The sequence below is a fragment of the Polypterus senegalus genome, chromosome 3 (genome assembly GCF_016835505.1).
Source record: "Polypterus senegalus isolate Bchr_013 chromosome 3, ASM1683550v1, whole genome shotgun sequence".
NCBI lineage: Eukaryota > Metazoa > Chordata > Cladistia > Polypteriformes > Polypteridae > Polypterus > Polypterus senegalus.
In genome coordinates, this window is record NC_053156.1 from 297,803,939 (window position 1) to 297,825,510 (window position 21,572).

Below are 21,572 nucleotides of genomic sequence, written 5' to 3' on the forward strand. Positions count from 1 at the left end.
TGCAAGTCACTGAGCAATAAAATTAGCTCTCTGTCACAGGTGGCCAGCAATTCAGTCACTTAAAACACCATCCCTAAAGCTTTGAGGGTAGAAAGAAAACTTGTCTGTCCATCTTCCTTTTTATCTTTAAATATTATATAATAAGTGTCTGCGGTGGGCTGGCGCCCTGCCTGTGGTTTGTTTCCTGCCTTGCGCCCTGTGTTGGCTGGGATTGGCTCCAGCAGACCCCCGTGACCCTGTAGTTAGGATGAAGCGGGTTGGATGATGGATGGATGGATAACAAGTGTAAGAGCTGAATTTGAACCCTGGTCCAGTGTGCACCTGGCATGTGTCTGAGTCTCATATCCTTCTGAGCTTATGCTTAAAAGCTGATGCTGTTATTTTATTATTCACTATGATAAATGTATTTCTTATTATTTTATATAACCCCTTAAGAGAAAAATATTATATTTATGGCATAACCATTCTTCTATAGTACTGTTTCCTGTTTTTTGTACCCAACTGGATCATAATAAAGTTAGGCCATTGTTCTTTACTTTTAACTCTTTGAGGGCTGAATATTTTTTCAAGTTTTCTGAAAACCACACAAAGCGATGGTTTCACATATAAATCAATATAAAACATCTTTTGCTGCATGCCGTGGCTGCTGTCAGTGCACATTCGCCGACTCTGGCAGCGGCGGCCGCGTGGGGGCAGCTCAATGATCAGCAGGAATACACGACAGGCTGGCTGTCTTCACACAGCAGTAGCAGTCAGAGAGTGATGCAATCTGGTTTGTACCTCTTGTCATCATAAGAGGCAATCCTCCCAGGTGATCGTTGGCATAGGTGCATTAGCTACATGAACAAGTTCAGCACCACGGCCAGCTGATGCTGGCCCCTCACTTTCATGTTTGATCTCCAGGGGTGTCATGTATAAATGGTGCGTACGCACAGAAATGTTGCGTAAGAACTTTTCCACGTTCATATCGCGATGTATAAAACCTACACTTGGCGTAAAGCCACGCACTTTTCCACGGTACCTCATACCTTATCGTACGCAAGTTCTCCGCTCGGTTTTACAGACTGGCGGCACCCAGCGTCAAAGCAGTGCTACTGTTCCTGTGTGGTTACTCATTATTTTCCTGACGCGGCTTTATAAATACACTGAAACTAACCGCATATTGTTTATTAGTGTAACGCATCTGATTGTAATTAACTTGTAACAATATAATGGTCCAGGGAATAGCCATAGTATTCCAAATACCATAACTAGTTTAGCGTTGTTACTCTCACTTCTCCTTCTTCTTCTTCTTCTTCTTTCAGCTCCTCCCGTTAGGAGTTGCTCACCCCACTGTAAACTTGCACTACAGTTATAATATCGCACAACCTGAGCCACTTTAAAAAGCGCGTATTTACATATGATGACGATATCATTTTTAAGGTGAAATGCAGCAAAATATGTTTATTAAATTATACACATAAAACTTTAACTTCATTTAAATAATCTATATTATATAATAATTAAACATGTACTACGAAGATATTTCAATGTTCTTTAAACGTTTTGAAGAATCGGCGCTCTAAGCTTACAGATGGCTTAACGTCTATTACAGAGCTGATTGTGTGGTGATTGGGTATTTGGAGAAAGAAAAGCAAGGACTGCAGTGACGGCTACGCCAACATATATTGAATATAAAACAGAAAGAGAAAATAACAACACAGCTAAAAACACAGCGACAAATTTCGGCAAAAGTTAAATGCTTGTGTCATGAGCACGAGGCGGCTATGCAGTGTCTGCCACGGATGTGGCCATCCACCGTGCATAAGCTACCCTACTGACATTGGCGGGCGAAGGAGCCACCGATTCTTCCTCTGCCCAGTGCCACCACAAGCCTAGAGCCGCCCCTGAGTACTGCTGCAATAAATTATTTCATCGAAGTGAAACACATGTTTAATAACGTGCTTTAACTCCTATCAGCATGAAAATGATATCACGTATACATCTCAGTATTTTAGTTATTCAGAGAGCTGTAATATCACGAATGTAATGGACTCTGTGTCCAGTTGGAGGAAGAGAACCAGTTTAAGAAGCAAGTAGTGATTCACACACATAGAGCACATAGAAGATCAAATACAAAACAAAGCATTTAACGTGCTACTTTAATTACGATGTGATTTGAGAAACTGGTTAATTAAACAATTTTAAGATGAAGTTTATGATGTTCTACTAAATGACAAAATAAACTACGTGATTAAAGTGGAAATGTCGAGATTGAAGTTGACATTTCGTGCTTTTTCCCCACTGTGTGCCTATTTTCTCTGTACCCTAATAAGCTTTCATATGACACTCAGACGGTGGGCTTACAACTCGGCTTTTCACGGCGACTTTGATATGTGACAACTTCTTTTTTTATATCTGGAACTGTGCGATTTTGTGAATGTGAGCTTTCGAGTTTCTCCAACACGCTATGTCACTCCATCAACTTCCTTTTGTTGATTATACCACGGTTTATTTGAACAAATCGTATGTTTTTCCTTTGCCTCCACTTGGTATTCGCTGAAATTCTTATATTTTCCCCCGTGCTTTTCCCATTGTCTTTTCACAGAAGGCTGCGCTTAAGGGCGATTTATATTGATTTGCATATTCAAAGAGGCGTAATTCTGGGAGGAGTTGGGGCATTACATAATGCGCGTGCACGAGCGTTACTTTTCACGCTGATCGGGATTTATGTAGCAGAAGAACGTGGAAGTTGGAGTACGCACAGATTCCTGCATCTGGATTTTTCTGTGCGTAAGCACATTTCGGCTTTTGTGCTTACGCCATGTTATAGTGCGAGTTCTACGCACGGCGTTATACATGAGGCCCCAGATCACTTGCATCAAAAAACGACAACTCAGAGTCTGACTCAGCAATATGATGTCCAAAACGTCGTCCACAGAGTATTCTGCTTTGCGCATTCGCTTTGGTCTTTCGCCATTTGAGGGGTTGTTTGCTCTCCGCTACTTATGCACGCGCAGAAAATCTCAGTCAAATCAACAAAGCTAACTTTAAAGAGAGTCGAACTAAAACATAACTGAGAGATTTGTCACAGTTTACAGATGATTAGCGTCCTCTACCCCTGAATTTCGACAAAAGTCGACATCCACCCTGAAAGAGTTAAACCATGAGAAACAGTATATATGTGGAGAAACTCACACATCTCCTTTTATAAGAATAAAAATAATAAATTTAAAATGTCATGTACATCCTAAGCAAACAAGACTATCAATCAAATTGTGGTCATTTAAGGTATCAACATCTGCCATGTCCCACTAGCCACTGGGTATAACCAATCATGTTAAAAGTTTTCTGATTATGTAATGAATTCCTTTTTTTGAGTAGTGACCTAGTCAATGGATTGTATAAATATAGAGCACAGGACCCTGTTTTCTTTGCAAAAACACTGACATGAAAAGTTTTTTTTGCCTCTTGCGAGATTTAGATAAAGAATAATGATTAATGCTTTCACCTACCTGTGCTTTATTGCTTAAATTGGGGCATTCCAGTGCTTGGTCTGTTTCAAATTCTTTTCTTCCACACAAGCAAAATGCTAATTCTACAAATGAGGACATTCATTCATTCATTCATTCATTTTCCACCACTTATCTGAAACCGGGTCATGGGGGGCAACTGTCTTAGCAGTGAGGCCTATACATCACTTTCCCCAGCCACAGTTGCCAACTCATACCATGGGATCCCAAAGCTTTCTCAGGCCATCTGGAGGATATAATCTTCCCAGCGAGCCCTGGGTCTACCCTAGTGCTCCCTCCCACCTGGTTGTACTTCTAAATCCACCATAGGTAGGCATCCGTATCAGATACCTGAACCACCTCAATTGGTTCCCCATGATGTGGAGGATAATCAGCTCTGCTCCGAACCTCACCTGGATGTCTGCACTTCTCACGCTATCTCTATGGGAGAGCCCAGCCACTGTGCGGAGAAAGCTCATTTCGGCTGCTTATGCCCACGATCTCATTCTTTTGTTCAATACCCAAACTTCATGACCATACCTGAGGGTAGAGATATAGATCAACTGGTAAATCAAGGGATTCGCCTTCTGACTCTGCTCCTTCTTTACCACAACGAATGAACAAGACCCGAGGTACTTAAACTCTTCCACTTGAGGCAGTAACTTAGCTACAACTCAGGGTGGATACTCCTGAGCTCAATGGCCTCAGATTTAGAGGTGCCGATCCTCATCTCTGCCGATTCACACGGAGTCGCAAACCATCCCAATGCGTGCTGGTGTACATACCCCAATGAAGTCAACAGGACAACATCATTGGCAAAAAGCAGTGATGCAATTCTCAGGCCACCAAACTTGACCCTACTTCCCTCTCTGGCTGTGCCTTTATATCTTATCTCAAAAATCCATTAAAATCTCAAACAGGATCGGAGACAAAGCACAGCCCTGGAGGAATCCAACACCCACTTGGAACCGTGCTGTTGTTTGTCCGAGTACGTGGACATACGTGGAGACAGCTCTCACTGTGATTATACAGGGAACCAGATAGCTCTTATTAGGGGCCCTGGAACCCTGTACTCTCCCAGCACCCCCCACAGACTCCCTCGAGAAACGTGGCCATACACCACAGTCAAATATCATAAAGACATATAAAATATTTATTAAGGTATATTCAACATATCACCGCAGCACAGCTTGTCATTTCCTGGCAACAGCAATTACTCGGCCAATACCTGTGCCAAAAAGGCCACCTTGCAAAACGTGAACTGTCCATGTGGTCACTGACATTTCTGCAAAGAATCCTAAACCACAGGTGAGGAAAAACCTAACGGCAGAACACTTTAGCAAATATCAAAGCAAAGGATTTGAAACAGAAGATCAAAACACATGCAATGTAAAACAAAGCATAGCATGAAGCAGAGATGGTGATTAATGATTGGAGTGTCATTACATGTAAAACAATCTTGTTAATATATAATATAATAGCCGCCCCCCGCGATAGTAGTGAAACAGAACAGTGAGGAGAGCCCTGCCCACTCCTGACATCATGCTTCCTCCTCCCCTCAGATTAGCGTGAATATATCACTCCTGCAAGCGAACTATGATTCTTAGTGCGATGACAGAAGTTGCAAAATCAAATGGAATGTTCAAGCAAATAATAGAGAAAAACACAATCTCAATTCATAAAGTAGTTCTCTTATTCGCTAGCTAAGTGGATGTAAGGTGCACTCCGATGCTGGCGCTTGAGTGAGGAGGGCCCAGCCGCCCTCCCCTTGGCCTGCTGCATCTTTCTCGGATTCTCACAAATAGATTAAATTTGTGAAATATAATACTTAGCGTGATGAGGGAAGTGGCAACTTCAAACAGAATGTTAATTATATTTAACATTATAGTAAAAAGTCCGATCTAAATCTATTAAGTAGTTCTCTCGTTCGCTAGCTAAGTGGAGGTAAGGTACACGCCACGAAGATGGTGCGTGAGTGAGGAGGGCCCCCCCCCCCTCGGCCCGCAGCCTTTGTCTTGGATTCATGCAAATAAATTGGAACTGCAATTGAACTATGATATTTAGTGGGATGAGAGAAGTCGCAAAATTAACCAAAATGTTCAAGAAAATTCTAGAAAAAAATCCAATCTAAATCCGTTAAGTAGTTCTCTCGTTTGCTAGCTAAGCAGAGGTAAGGTATACGCCTCGAGGCTGGTGCATGAGTGAGGAGGGCTCCTCCACCCTTCCGTCGGCCCGCTGTGTGTCTCTCAGATTCGCTCAAATAAATCAGTACCACAAGTGAACTATGATACATAGTGTGATGAGAGAAGTCGCAAAATTAACCGAAATGTTTAGGAAAATTCTAGAAAAAACCCCAATCTAATTCCGTTAAGTAGTTCTCTCGTTTGCTAGCTAAGCAGAGGTAAGGTACACGCCTCGAGGCTGGTGCATGAATGAGGAGGGCTCCTCCACCCTCCCGTCGGCCCGCTGTGTGTCTCTCAGATTTGCTCAAATAAATCAGTACCGCAAGTGAACTACGATATTTAACGTGATGAGAGAAATCGCAAAATTAACCGAAATGTTTAAGAAAATTCTAGAAAAAAAACAGATCTAAATCCGCTACGTAGTTCTCTTGTGAAAAGTGGACAGACAGATAGAGGTTGGATTTTATATATAGAGAGATAATTACTTTTACCAGGCAATGGAAACTAACGGGGCAAACCCAGATACAAGAAGCACATGGAATGTACAGACAAAGGTTTCGCAAGGACAAGGTCTCCAAGGAAAACAGAGAAAAACGCAATGCTGAAGGAGGAAATGGGATGAATAACTAAGCCACCAGGGGTCTCCACCAATAAAGGTAAAGGAAAGGGGGCCAGAAAAGAAAGAAAACAAGATAAAGGAAGAGTACCACTGCCTGCCTCCTCACTGAAGATCAGTAGCGTGGACGCCTCCTTGTTTCCTGACGTGTTGCGGGATCGTTGCCGTCGAGCCTGGTCACAGGTCTGGTCCGGGTGCCACAGCTGCCTGCAGTGATAACAAAACTCGGTCCGACAGCCATCCCGTCCGCAGCTCAGTTTTGGGCACTCTGCGCAGCCGTAGGCAATCACTGCATAACTGAAAAGACAAGTGGCATTAGTCATGTGCAGGACTGGACTGGCATGGTGGCACATTGTAAGAGACAGCATCTCAAAGGCACAGGTGGTGTGGCCCAGTAGTGGGTTGCAGCCATGAAAAAGAAGATTGCCCTGGTCAAACCCAAGTGATTATTGTAGATACAATGGATTCATGAAGTATTCAGATGCCCATCACTACCTGCACACTTTATTGTGTTGCAAATTGAACTTGAAACAGATCTATGTGCCAACGTTGCCCATCAATCTACACTCAATAATCCATAATGACAATGTGAACACATTTTTTCAGAAAGGTTTGCACATTAATTAAAAATTAAAATCTAAAATCTCTCCTTCCTGAAAGTACTCAGACCCATTGCCGTAGATCCCCCCCCCGCGTCCAGATTGTGCATTACTTTTTGCTTCAGTCCTCCTTGAGATGTTTCCAGAACTTGATTGGAATCCAGCTGTGGTAAACTGAATGGATTGGACGTCACTTAGAAAGGCACACATGTCGCTGTGTATAGAAAGCTGTAGCGGCGCTGCAGGGGAGGGAAAACTTCAACTCCCAGCAGTCCCTGCATTGGCTCTGATTGGTTGTCTGCTGAGGGATCAGGGGTTGCTGGGGACAAGGAGGCCAGCTTGAGATTTAAAAGGAGGCCAGTTCTACAGAGAGGGAGAGATTTTTTGTTGTTGTTTCGTGAAGTCTACGTGACCATCATCATCATCAAGTCCTTCCATGAGAACCCTAAATACAAAGAGGACTGTTTCATTTAAGTTAGGTAGATTGCCCAGAGGGGACTGGGTGGTCTCTTGGTCTGGAATCCCTACAGATTTTATTTTTTTTTCTCCAGCCGTCTGGAGTTTTTTTTTTTGTTTTGTTTTTTCTGTCCACCCTGGTCATCGGACCTTACTTATTCTATGTTAATTAATGTTGACTTATTTTTATTTTTTATTGTGTCTTCTATTTTTCTATTCATTTTGTAAAGCACTTTGAGCTACATTTTTTTGTATGAATATGTGCTATATAAATAAATGTTGTTGTTGTTGTTGTTGTCTGGAGTTACCTGTCTGTTTGCCTTCCCATTCAATGCATGTGGATTCCTGTGTTTGTCCTGTTCGGTGTACGGACCGTCTGGTGTCCTCCTGCTGCATGAGGACTGTATTAGGATTAACAGTCGACCTGTGAAGAAAGAAGCGCTCCTGGTCCCATCAGGAAATACCAGTAGGGCTGATCTTTACATTCACATACAGGTGCATCTCAATAAATTAGAAGATCATCGAAAAGTTATTTCAGTAATTCAATTTAAATTGAATTACAAGTAAGTGATGATTTTGCAAGACGAGCGAAAATTTTTAATAAATTTTAACTTGATAAACGAGCAAGGTCTTGCAATATGAGTAATACGTATACGCTTTGTCTTCCAAGCGTCATGTGATCCCAACTGAGCCGATGGTTCTTCTCTCTCTCTCACTGCAGGATTGTGGGTAATTGTCTCCCATGCTCGGTCTCAGTCGGCGTGCCTCACTCGTATAGTCAACATCTGTACGAGCGTATACTGTTTACTACAGCATGGTGACCACGTGTGTGTATGTGTGTGTAAAGCATTTTTTTATTTTGTGTCCAACAAGGCTGTAGCAGTGCGAGCGATGACTCTGCTTAATGACAATGCAATGTCACATTTCTGCAAAATCGTCAGGAGGCAAAAGCAACTGTCATTGGAGAGGCTCCTTGTTAAAGCCACAAAAACATAAAAAGATTCTGGTGAGCCAACAGATAGCAGTGATTCCATTAGTTATAGTGAAAGTCGTCCTATACAATAAACCTCCTCCTCTTCCTCTCCCTCACACCAGCCACGATTCTTTTCTTAGGTAAAGTGCAGGTTAATTTGTTTTAGGTATGTTTACATTATATTTTGTATTAATCATTTTTTAATGAATATTTTTGGGTTGTCATCTAAGGTTCCATTATTTCTTATGGGGAAATTCGCTTTGAAATACGAGTGCTGTTTGGATTCTAAGCACATTTCCGGAACGAATTATCCTCGCAAACCAAGGCACCAACGTATTATATAGATTCACTAGGGGCTTCACCCCCTGCTCGCTTTGCTCGCCAACCCCCCGGCCTGCACTACACACCAGCCACTTTGCATCTCTGTCACTCGTGTTGTGAAGAGGGGGGCTGAACGCACCCCAAGGAGACGCGGTCGCACCTCTGAAACCCCTTCTTAAAAGGTGATACAATGGGACACAAATACAGGTTTTTTATGACCTCCTCTTTGCTCGATCAGCTGCTGCTGCCGTGCCACGTGATCTGCATCTTGCGCTGCGCTTCGAACATTTAAAAGCCTGTACAGCGGCTGTCGTACTCTTTGTCTTTAATTTCTGGTCCCAGGCCTGGTTAAATCTCTTGGCACAAAGTCTCATCTCACAGGACGTGAGTACTTGATATTTTTTAGTTTAGAATTTAAAAACGGAATAATAATCTGAAAATCAAACAACATCAAATTAAAGTTTGATCAATTCTGAAAAGAATGATACCAAACAAATATACGTAGGTTTTAAAATAAGCCCAATTTAAAGCGTGACAAAAAATGTGACATAAAATTATTGCATGTTTAGGATTAGGATTTTATATATAGAGAGTAGAATATACACATAAAGAGTAATGGGGATTGTGGAAGATAAGGTGAAAAAAAGAGAGCAGGCAGGGTGGAGTGAGTGGAGAAGAGTGTCAGGAGTGATTGTGACAAACGAGTACTACCAAGAGTGAAAGGGAAGGTCTACAGGACAGTAGTGAGAGCAGCTATGTTATATGAGTTGGTGACGGTGGCACAGGAGACAGAGCTGGAGGTGGCAGAGTCAAAGATGCATTGGGTGTGACGAGGATGGACAGGATTAGAAATGAGGATATTGGAGGATCAACTCAAGTTGGGAGACAAAGTCAGAGAGGCAAGATGGTGTTGGTTTGGACATGTGCAGAGGAGAGATCCTGGGTATACTGGGAGAAGGGTGCTGAGGATAGAGCTGCCAGGGAAGAGGAACAGAGGAAGGCCTAAGAGGAGGTTTATGGATGTGGTGAGAGAGGACATGCAGATGATGGGGGTGACAGAGCTAGATGATGAGAACAGAAAGATATGGAAGAAGATGAACCACTGTGGCGACCCCTAACGGGAGCAACTAAAAGAAGAAGAAGAAAGAAGAGTAAATTACACACAGAGTGATATATTTCATGCTTTTATTTCTTTCCATTTTGCTGATTATGGTTTACAGGTAATGAAAACTCAAAATTCAGTATCTCAGAAAATTAGAATATTAAATAAGACCAATAAAAAAAAATATATTTTTAATACAGAAATGTTGGCCTACTGAAAAGTCTGTCCATGTAGGCCCTCAATACTTGGTTGGGGCTGCTTTTGCATGAATGACTGGCATGGAGGTGATCAGCCTGTGGCACCGCTGAGATGTTATGGAAGCCCAGGATGCTTTGATCGCGGCCTGCAGCTCATCTGCATTGTTGGCTCTGATGTCACTCATCTTCCTCTTGACAATACCCTTTAGATTCTCTATGGCAGGGGTGGGCAGCGTTGGTCCTGGAGAGCCGCAGTGGCTGCAGGTTTTTGTTCTAACCCGGTTTCTTAATGGGAAGTCCATTATTGCTGATGAAGAACTTATTGCTAAAGTGACATTTTGATGCTTCATTTTAGTGGTCTCGCTTGTTAAGGTTCCCCACCCTTGATTGCTTATTTCAATCTTAATCAGCTGAATTCATTGTTTTAATGGCTCCTTATAAACAATAAGCTTGTTTCCATTTACATGTGTGTGTTCATCATGTTCTGTTTGATTTAATAAAACACTTAACCCTCATCCATGAATGGGGGGGGTCTCCAAGACCCCCAGTAGCCGATTTTCAAATTCTTTCCCTTTCAAGGTAATACGAAGGCCATGAAATTTGCTGACTTTTCATTTTGTGTTGTCTTGAAAAATGTGCCGAATTCCAAATAAGTGCTACAGTAGCAGTAAGTAGTTGGGGGTCTCCAAGACCCCCCATTCATGGAAACATTACCATTTTTGTACAAGCGTTTTTGCTTCATTTTATATTTTATATTTGAATTTTCTATTTAAATTTATATTTTCTTTGGTTTAGATTTTCTTAGTCCTGCCTGAGACATTGCTGGTGTATAGTTTGTTGAGGAGCAAGTCCAGTTGATGTGTTTATGAGCAACAAGTCAACGACCAACAAAGAAATTCAATGCAAGTGAAGACCTGGCTGAAATAATGAAGGAGCAATACATCAGACAACTCAAATGAAGAGGACAATGATGATGGAAGTGACACTGTGTCAAGTGATGAGGAAACAAAAATTGATGATGATCATCGTGACAGTGAAATGGAGTTATGTTCTGGTGACAGTGGCTGAGAGGAGGAAGTAGACGATAACAAATCAACAAGCGATGAGGAATCCGTAGAAATGATGTTGCGTGACGGCAGAATCAAATGGTCGATGAAGAAACCTTGCAACAGAAGAACGCCAGGTTGAAATATTCCTCTTGTAATCCTGACTGGAATAAGGAATAAGGACTGGAATAATGGGGATGACAACCATCTGAGCAGCTCTCCATCAATGAGGAATGTATGGTACAGCGGCTAGATGGATGCCACTCTTGCCAAATGGCATTTAAAGGACCCCAGGAGCCTAAAAGGAAAAGATCATCTGGTGTGTGAGAGAAAGAAAATTAGAACTCTTTGGGAAGAAACTGAAGCACCATGTTTGGTGAAGACCTAGAACTGCTCATCACCTGCTGAATACCATCCCTGTGCATTCAGGGGAGGCAGTCATCATGAAAAGTAAAAAAAAAAACTAATAATGGTAACATAAAATAAATGTCTCCACTGGTCTGTGCTAAACATTTGTTTTCTGTATGATACCAATAATTTTGAAGATTTTTATAGTCAGAATCGTTGAATTGATGCATTTCTTGTTCAAATACCAGGGAGAAACGCGAGGTGCGGCAGCGACGAGCTTCACCTCACCTCGGACTGTGCCTGTCGCTGTCTCTCTGTATGTCGCCAATATAATGTTTGCAGACACGTTTATTAAACACCCTGACTTTCCACAGTCTGGCTAATATCTTTAATGAATGTGTGTGACATATTTAGTCTTGCTGACCGGACATAAAATCTTAGTGAAAAGGCACAAGGTGAGTGAGGCAGACATTACCGTGCCGCCCTGAAGGGGGCGCATGAGAGCCCAACAGGTGCTCGTTGCTGTTGTTCTTCTACGCCGAGGTGCCGATAAGTTAGAGACATCAGAAAGTCAAGGGCACTGCAGCGCTCCATTTATTTGTATTTTTTATTCCAACTGACTGCCAAAATGGAAGATTAAGATTTTTAAAACTAAAGGAAAATAAGGAGGACTTTGACAAGAAAGTGACAGAGATTTTCGTGGAGAAGGATAGGCGCATGGACTTCATTTACAAAAAAAGGTTAAGACTATAAACGGTTTTCAGTTTTATAAAAAATAAATGGGATCAGACTAAAAAAAAAAAAAAAAATTTGACTTTAAATAAAATATTCTTTTGTTTTTCTTGCTATCCTGTTGTTGAACAGTCTGTATTAAAATTGACTAAGTAGTCAGAATTAAAAGCTTTTAAAAACAACTAAATATTTAAACTAAGGTCAAAATTGACATCCGTTTTTTTTTGTACATCACTCTATACTTTCATTTGTATTGAACAGAGGTGGACTGGCCATTAGCATATTGGGGGAATGCCCGGTGGGCCGCAGACTCTGGTCTGGTCATGGGCTGGCCGTTTCATGAAATAAATTTTATGTACTGGTTACTGTTTGACATTAAAAATAATTTTCTAAAGTACTAAACATTATCTGTCCGGTACTGCGATTTATGGAGCCCTATGTAATATACCGTATTACGTCATCAAGTTGTTTCAGTTGTCAGTACACAACGTAGCAGCGAAACATGTGGTCAAAACTGCCTATTGCCGACTTCTGTTTCGATACCGCTAGATTTCAGTTAGCATATACATTTTTGCAATTTATTTTATCTCATATCTAGTATTTAAATTCTTCGGTAGTAATAATTAGTTTAGAATATGTATTATGCATTTTATTGTTCTCTGGTCGTCGGCATGAGTGATAATGTGTGGTTTTCAGCTCTGATTATTAGTATGACGAAATAAAGTTATAAAGCACAGGATAGGATTTTTTCATATTAGGACAGAACATTTATACAGTACTTTATCGTTAAGTTAATGGAACATTTCAATCATGGGAGTTTTTCATTATAACCTCGGTTATCATTTATTCCATTGTAAATGAGCAGCTACTTGCCTACTAGGGTACTGGCACTTGGACATGACATTGACATTTGACATGTACTCTAATAACGTATAAGCCGTGTTACTAAATTTTTATTTTCATTAAATTTTACTTCTAAGCATGTTGTCAAATTTGAAGGTGTGTCTAAACAACAGCATACAGATTAAGTTTGGCAACAGTTTAGATAGAGTTCATATCATAGGCTCATAGTAAGTAGCGAGCCGCGTACTCATCACAAATTTTAAGAAAATTACAATGAATAACGGGCAGACCTCATCACCTCACTCGTAGAAGGATGCCCGGGCCGCTTTTGAGACCCAGTCCACTCCTGGTATTGTATGAGTATGAACTGTGGAATTGCAACGGCAATTTTAGAACACATGGAGGGTGAGGAGCCAACGCACTCTCTCCACTCTCTCGCCGCTATAAATGTAACATTCTTTCTTAGCCAGATATGCACCTTACCTGCCTATGTGTGTGTAAAGAATGCTGATGAGATATGAAACATAACCAACAACATTTATTTATATAGCACATCCTCATACAAACAGTAGCTCAAAGTGCTTTACATAATGAAGAATAGAAAAATAAAAGACACAGTAAGAAAATAAAATAAGTCAACATTAATTAACATAGAATAAGAGTAAGGTCCAATGGCCAGGGGGGACAGAAAAAACAAAAAAAAACTACAGACGGCTGGAGAAAAAAATCAAATCTGCAGGGATTCCAGACCATTAGACTGCCCAGTCCCCTCTGACCAGTAGTCAATGTGCACGCTGGCTGCCAAATGAATAGTCAATAAGCTACTCTTTGGGGTTCATAGATTTGTAAATCGGAGTCTGAAGGAGTCACCAGCCATGAACCTCACCGCACGTCACTCGTTGCCGCTCTCCTTCCATGCAGAGGCTCAGGGCGCCAATAAGTGCACTTCAGCGCTCCATTTATTTTTATTTTTTGTTCCGACTGACTGACAAAATGGAAGATTTAAGATTTTTAAAACTAAAGGAGAATAAGGAGGACTTTTACATGAAAGTGACGGAGATTTTCGTGGAGAAGGATAAGCGCATGGACTTCATTTACAAATAAAGGTAAGACCATAAACGGTTTTCAGTTTTATAAAAAATGGGATCAAACTAAGAAAAAAAAAAACAATCCAGTATTTAAAAACTAAATTGTGACCTTAATAAAAAATATTCTTTTGTTTTTCTTGTTATTCTTTTGTTGAACAGTCTGTACTAAAATTGAATAAATAATCAAAATTAAAAGCTTTTAAAAACAACTAAAGATTTCAATTAAGGTCAAAATTGAAATCTGTTTTCTTTGTACTCCACTCTATACTTTCATTTGTATTGAATGAGTTTGAATTATGGAATTACAACAGTACATTTAAAACAAATGCGCTCTCTCCGCTCTCTCTCGCCGTTATAAATGTAATGTTCTTTCTTATCTAAATATGAACTTACCTGTGTGTGTAAAGAGTGCTGATATTTATACTGTACATATATATATATATATATATATATATATATATATACAGTACAGTGGTGTGAAAACTATTTGCCCCTTCCTGATTTCTTATTCTTTTGCATGTTTGTCACACAAAATGTTTCTGATCATCAAACACATTTAACCATTAGTCAAATATAACACAAGTAAACACAAAATGCAGTTTTTAAATGATGGTTTTTATTATTTAGGAGAAAAAATCCAAACCTACATGGCCCTGTGTGAAAAGTAATTGCCCCTTGTTCAAAAATCACCTAACTGTGGTGTATCACACCTGAGTTCAATTTCCGTAGCCACCCCAGGCCTGATTACTGCCACACCTGTTTCAATCAAGAAATCACTTCAATAGGAGCTGCCTGACACAGAGAAGTAGACCAAAAGCACCTCAAAAGCTAGACATCATGCCAAGATCCAAAGAAATTCAGGAACAAATGAGAACAGAAGTCATTGAGATCTATCAGTCTGGTAAAGGTTATAAAGCCATTTCTAAAGCTTTGGGACTCCAGCTAACCACAGTGAGAGCCATTATCCACAAATGGCAAAAACATGGAACAGTGGTGAACCTTCCCAGGAGTAGCCGGCCACCAAAATTACCCCAAGAGCGCAGAGACGACTCATCCGAGAGGTCACAAAGACCCCAGGACAACGTCTAAAGAACTGCAGGCCTCACTTGCCTCAATTAAGGTCAGTGTTCACGACTCCACCATAAGAAAGAGACTGGGCAAAACGGCCTGCATGGCAGATTTCCAAGACCAAACCACTGTTAAGCAAAAGAACATTAGGTCTCGTCTCAATTTTGCTAAGAAACATCTCAATGATTGCCAAGACTTTGGGAAAATACCTTGTGGACTGATGAGACAAAAGTTGAACTTTTGGAAGGCAAATGTCCCTACATCTGGCGAAAAGGAACACAGCATTTCAGAAAAAGAACATCATACCAACAGTAAAATATGGTGGTGGTAGTGTGATGGTCTGGGGTTGTTTTGCTGCTTCAGGACCTGGAAGGCTTGCTGTGATAGATGGAACCATGAATTCTACTGTCTACCAAAAATCCTGAAGGAGAATGTCCGGCCATCTGTTCGTCAACTCAAGCTGAAGCGATCTTGGGTGCTGCAACAGGACAATGACCCAAAACACACCAGCAAATCCACCTCTGAATGGCTGAAGAAAACAAAATGAAGACTTTGGAGTGGCCTAGTCAAAGTCCTGACCTGAATCCAATTGAGATGCTATGGCATGACCTTAAAAAGGCGGTTCATGCTAGAAAACCCTCAAATAAAGCTGAATTACAACAATTCTGCAAAGATGAGTGGGCCAAAATTCCTCCAGAGCGCTGTAAAAGACTCATTGCAAGTTATCGCAAACGCTTGATTGCAGTTATTGCTGCTAAGGGTGGCCCAACCAGTTATTTGGTTCAGGGGCAATTACTTTTTCACACAGGGCCATGTAGGTTTGGATTTTTTTTTTCCCTAAATAATAAAACCATCATTTAAAACTGCATTTTGTGTTTACTTGTGTTATATTTGACTAATGGTTAAATGTGTTTGATGATCAGAAACATTTTGTGTGACAAACATGCAAAAGAATAAGAAATCAGGAAGGGGGCAAATAGTTTTTCACACCACTGTATATATATATATACAGTGGAACCTCGGTTCACGAACGTCCCGGTTCACATACAACTCGGTTCACGACCAAAAAGATCGCCAAACTTTTGCCTCGGTTCACAACCACACACTCGGTATACGAACAAGCCAGGTTCCCTTGCCTGCCTGCAAGCTGAGCTGAAAGAGCGAGAGAAAGAGAGAGAGAGAAAGGGCGAGCGAGCACGTGCCTGCTGGGAAGGGGGAGGAGGAGATTGCTGCACGTGTTTGCCTGCCTATCTGTAGTGCAAGGAAAACATCTCCCTCCCCCCACAGGCAGCCTGAGAGAGAAAGAGAGCGGCCATGCTTTTTCATTTAAGCAAAGCCGCCCTTGTTCATTGTTTTCAATAAGACGTGCACTCTCTTTGTGCTCTACAGTATTTCGTGTGCTTTTGCAGTTAACTATGGCTTCTAAGCAAGTGGAGAGTGGTCAGAAGAAAGTTTTGAAGAAAATTGAAATCGAAGTAAAGAAAGAAATTACAAAAGGTGGAAAAAATGTTTACCAGTTTACTCATTTACCAATCGGAGCAGCACAATGTAAACAAAGCCAGACTGCCAGTAATGTGGAGGGTCACAAGGACTTTCTTTTTGGAATGGCTGCATGAGGCTTTCACTCCCACCAGCTAAACAGCTAAAAGCACCAGAAACCCAAGAAATCACAAGAGAGAAAACACCTGAAGGAAAACACTTCATGCCAGAACTCGTTTCATGCAAGGTTAGTTTTCTTGGTGGTTTTTGTATTACGGATTTTTCAAAAGTAATTTTTTAGTTCATAATGCGATTTGTTGCAATGTTATTTTTCTCTTTTTCAAATGTTCGCTTTTTTCCTTGTGCTTAAAACTCATGAAAGGTTTACAGATGGAGTTTTTCATAGCGCGATTAGGTGCGATGTTACATTTCTCTTTTTCAAATGTTCGCTTTTTTCCTTGTGCTTAAAACTCATTAAAAATTGTTTACATGGAGGACTTCATCGTGTGATTTGTTGCAATGTTACTTTTTTGGTTGCTTGCGAGTTGGTTTTTAAATGAAGTTCGGATTTGTGCGATGTTTTTTTCTGCTGTGCTTAAAAGTCATTTTAAAAACATTGTTTACAGCGATCAGGCTTTAGGTTTAATAGCGTGATCTCCTGCAATCTCACTTTTTTGTTTGCTTGTGAGTTGGTTTTGCAAGCGCCGAATTTTTTCTGCTGTGCTTAAAAGTCATTTTAAAAAAAATGCTGCGCGAGCTACAGAGAGATTAGAGAGCCGGGCAGCTGATAGGGAAGGGATTGGGGGGACGGATAGGTGTGTGTGTGTGTGTGTTTGTGCGCCATACACACAGAGAGAGCGCGTGAGCAGCCAGCTCCTGTAGCTGATCAGGAGCCTGGGTGTTTTGTGTCAGTGTTATTCAATGTTTTTACATTAGTTTACTATTACACTGTGGATTCTATGGTGTAATTAACTATATTTGTGCTTAATCTTTAAATATTTTTACATATTTACATACAGTTTGTACAGTCTGGAACGGATTAATTGTATTTACATACAATCCTATGGGGAAACTGCTTCGTTCACGACAACTTCGGTTCACGACCAAAGTTCTGGAACGAATTATGGTCGTGAATCGAGGTTCCACTGTATATATATATATATATATATATATATACAGTGGGTATAGAAAAGAATCCCCCCTTTGAAATATTCCCAGTTTTTTGCTTTACAGCCTTAAATGAAAACACACAAACTAATATTTTTTCCAGCTTTACTTACTCAATGCAATCTCTAACATCCAAGTGAAAGATATCACAGCTACAGTTCAGAGGAATTTAAAAAATAAAAAACAAGAAATCCTGAGATTAATAAAGGACCCCCCCCCTCCTAAACTCACTCAGGTATCAGTGCCCACCATTCCCATTGCGGTTACTGGCTTTCTCCCACCTGTGCTCAGTTGTAATGAGTGTGATCAGTGAAGCTGTTCCTGGTCCATTCATCCTCTTGCTTAGTGGTGCAACTGACAGCAAACAACTGACTAGGGGTGGCCAGTCACTTTCAGAAGATCTCAGGGATAGAATTGTGGACAGACATAAGGCAGGAGATGGAGACAAAAACATCTCAAAGGCTTTATTAATCTCAAGGAGCTCAGTAAAGTCCATCATAAAGAAGTGTCTGGTACTACTAGGACCCTCTCTGGATCCTCCAAACTGGATGGAAGAGCAAGGAGGAAACTGGTAAGAGAGGCTACCAGAAGGCCAATGGTCACTTTGAAGGAGTTACAGGATTTGATGGCAAAGACTGGTCATTAATGGTGTGCAGGTGACAACAGTTTGACACGCGCTCCACAATTGTGGCTTGTTCGGGAGGGTCGCAAGGTAAAAGCCACTTCTCAAGAAAGGCCACATTAAGGCTCATTTCAGCTTTCCCAAAATGCACCTTGAAGATCCTGATGCCAAGTGGAAAAAAGGTCTTATGGTCAGATGAGACCAAACTCAAACTATTTGGCCTCAATACCAAACGGTCCACCAATGCAGCTCACCATCCACAACACACCATACCTACAGTAAAGTACGGAGGAGGCAGCATCCTGTTGTGGGGGGCCTGGGGCTCTAGTTAGGGTAGAAGGAAAAATGGATGGGGCAAAATACCATCAAATTCTGGAGGAAAACCTGCTACCCTCTGCCAGAAAGTGGAAGATGAGCAGAATGTTCACCTTTCAACATGACAACAACATGAAGCACACAGCAAAATTGACCACACGGTGGCTGAAGGAGAAAAAAGTGAATGTCCTGGTGTGGCCAGTCAGAGTCCAGACCTGAATCACACTGAAAATCTGTGGAAAGATCTGAAGATAGCAGACCACCAACATCACCACCCAATGTGACCGAACTTGAAGAGTTCAACTGTAAAGAAGAGTGGGGGGCAAATATGACTAATCTAGGTGGGCAAAGCTGGTAGAGAAGAATCAACAGACTTGAGGCTGCCATTAAAGCACAATGGGGGTCAACAAAATGACATTGACATGGGGAGGTCCTTTATTAATCTCAGGATTTCTTGGTTTTGATTTTTAAAATTTTTCTGAACTCTAGCTGTGATATCTTTCACTTGGATGTTAGAGATTGCATTAAGTAAGTAAAGCTGGAAAAAATATTGATTTGTGTGTTTTCATTTAAGGCTGTAAAGCAAAAAAATGGGAATATTTCAAAGGGGGTTCTTTTCTATACCCACTGTATATATTTGAAACATAACCAGTAGTCAACGTGCATGCTGGCTGCCAATTGAATAGTCAATAAGCCATCCTTTTGGGTTCATATACTTGTAAATCTGATTCTGAAGGAGTCAGCGCCTCACCAGCCATGAACCTCACTGCATGACACTGGGTGAAGTGCGCTAAAGGAAACGTCTTGGAGGTGCTTCTCAGCCACAGGGTGCAAGGACATGAAGGCAGATCAGAACTGAGGGGATGAATGCAGCCAAATCCAGAAAGGTCCTTGAAGAAAACCTGCTGCGTGGTGCACACCACCTCAGTCTGGGGCAACGGGCAAACCATAGCGCCAAGACAACAATGGAGTGGCTTCAAGGGCAAGTCTCTGAGCGTCCATGAGTGCTCCAGCCAAAGCCCAGACGTGACCCCTTTGAACAGAACATCTGTGGAGAGACCAACTCTCCCCCCCCCATCCAATCTAATGGCACTTGAGAGGATCTGCCAGGAAGGGGTACAAAGCTTGTAGAAATGGCTTGCAGTTTTAATTGCTGCCAAAAAAACTTTTTATTCGAGGGTGGTCAGCACAGTGTCACAGTGGTAGAACTGCTGCCTTAGGGTTCACATCAAGGGTCCTCCCAGCTTGGGGTTTGCATGTTCTCTCCGTATCTAAGTGGGTTTCCTCCGGGTGCTCCGGTTTCCTCCCACAGTCCAAAGAAATGCAGGTTAGGTGGAGTGGAGTTACTAAATTGGCCCCAGCATAGGTGGTTGGGGTCTCTGTAAGACTCTGTGTCTGTGTGTGTATGTGTGTGTGATCTCCCTGCGATGCACTGGCACCCTGTCCAGGGTTTGTCCCTGCCTTGCACCCTAAGCTAGCTGGGATGGGCTCCAGCACCACCCTGCAAATCTATACAACACAAAGCGGATGAGAGAATTACTGAATGGGGGTCTCAACACTTCAAGGAGTGACAGATTTCAGTTTGGGATTTTTAATAAATTCTGAAAACACCTTGTTACTTTGTCACTTGGGTAACTGAGTGCAGACTGATGGGCACAAAACGTCAAACGCATCCACTTAAAATGAAATCTACCAGACAATAAAGAGTGCAGAAAGTCACGGCGTCTGAATACTCGCAGAATCCACTCCACCTTTCAAAAAGCAAATGAAAAAATAAACCACTGGCTTGGCATTTGTTTGCCAACTCAGTGTGCTGAACTTGCCCTCTTAAAGAAAGCTATAAAAATTACCTTTAAATAATACTCATTATTCACGACAGAGATTGCCATACATTGATTAAAAGACATTTGAGCCAAATGCTGACCCAAGGGCTCCTCTAACTGCAAGATGACAACACTGAAGGAAGCAGCGCCATGATGACTCAGCTGAGGGCTCCCATGATGCCAGTCTCTCAGGTTCTGCTGGATAACAAGGGCACAGCCATTACAGCTGAAAGCGTCTGAGCACCGGGCCTTGAAATGTGGGGTACTCAGTCAGATCTGAGACAGAAAAAGGGGCAGGACCTCAAACTGGGTCCCATCACAAGTACTCAGGGTCTACGAAGGGGGCAACAAAAGGACAGGGGCTTATGATGTTATTTACTCTTAATGCTCAGAAATCACCTGATGAGGCCAGGCATCACATTAAAAAGATGTGCAAACTCAGGACACTTTTCAGATGGGTGTGAAGCAAAGGGTTACGGTCAGGTGAGCTTTAACAGAACTGGGATTTGTTAAAGTGGCATTTCTCAAGTTAGTCAATGTTAGGGATGCACTTCTTTTTTAATGCATACAGTGGATTCAGAAAATTTTCAGATGTCTTCACGTTTCACAGTTTCTTAGGTTGCAGCCTTGTGCTAAACTTGCTTAAAACATTTTATCCCCCATCAAACAACACTCAGTACCCCATAATGAAAAAGCAAAAACATGATTTTAGGAATTCTTGCTCTGCTACCCATCAAGAAAAATCTAAGTCACCAGCGTAGACCTCAGCATTAACGTGTGCAGTGCAACACAAAAACCATAGGTCTCTTTTATGTGCTATTTGGTATGGGATTCATAATATCAGTGTTAATGAGTGTGATAAACCATCTGTTCATACTCTATCTATCAATCTATCTATCTGTCTGTTATATAGTGCCTTTCTTATCTATCTATCTATCTATCTATCTATCTATCTATCTATCTATCTATCTATCTGTTAAATAGTGCCTTTCTTATCTATCTATACATCTATTACATAGAGCCTTTCAAATCTGTCTATGGTATATAGTGCCTTTCATTTCTATCTATCTATCTATCTATCTATCTATCTCTATTAAATAGAT

At 41.3% G+C, this 21,572-nt stretch overlaps 1 protein-coding gene across 2 annotated transcripts in view; it reads right to left on the reverse strand.

The window, feature by feature from the left end:
* The window catches only part of si:ch211-278j3.3 (E3 ubiquitin-protein ligase RNF19A), a 139,481-nt gene that overhangs the window by 42,584 nt on the left and 75,325 nt on the right, over positions 1-21,572 (reverse strand). Inside the window, exon 3 of one of the 2 annotated variants that reach the window (XM_039749483.1) lies at positions 6,400-6,587. In XM_039749483.1, coding sequence (XP_039605417.1) covers positions 6,400-6,587 — 188 coding nt within the window. Of the gene's footprint in view, positions 1-6,381; positions 6,588-21,572 lie in introns of both variants that reach the window. The other variant, XM_039749482.1, reaches the window with a different exon arrangement.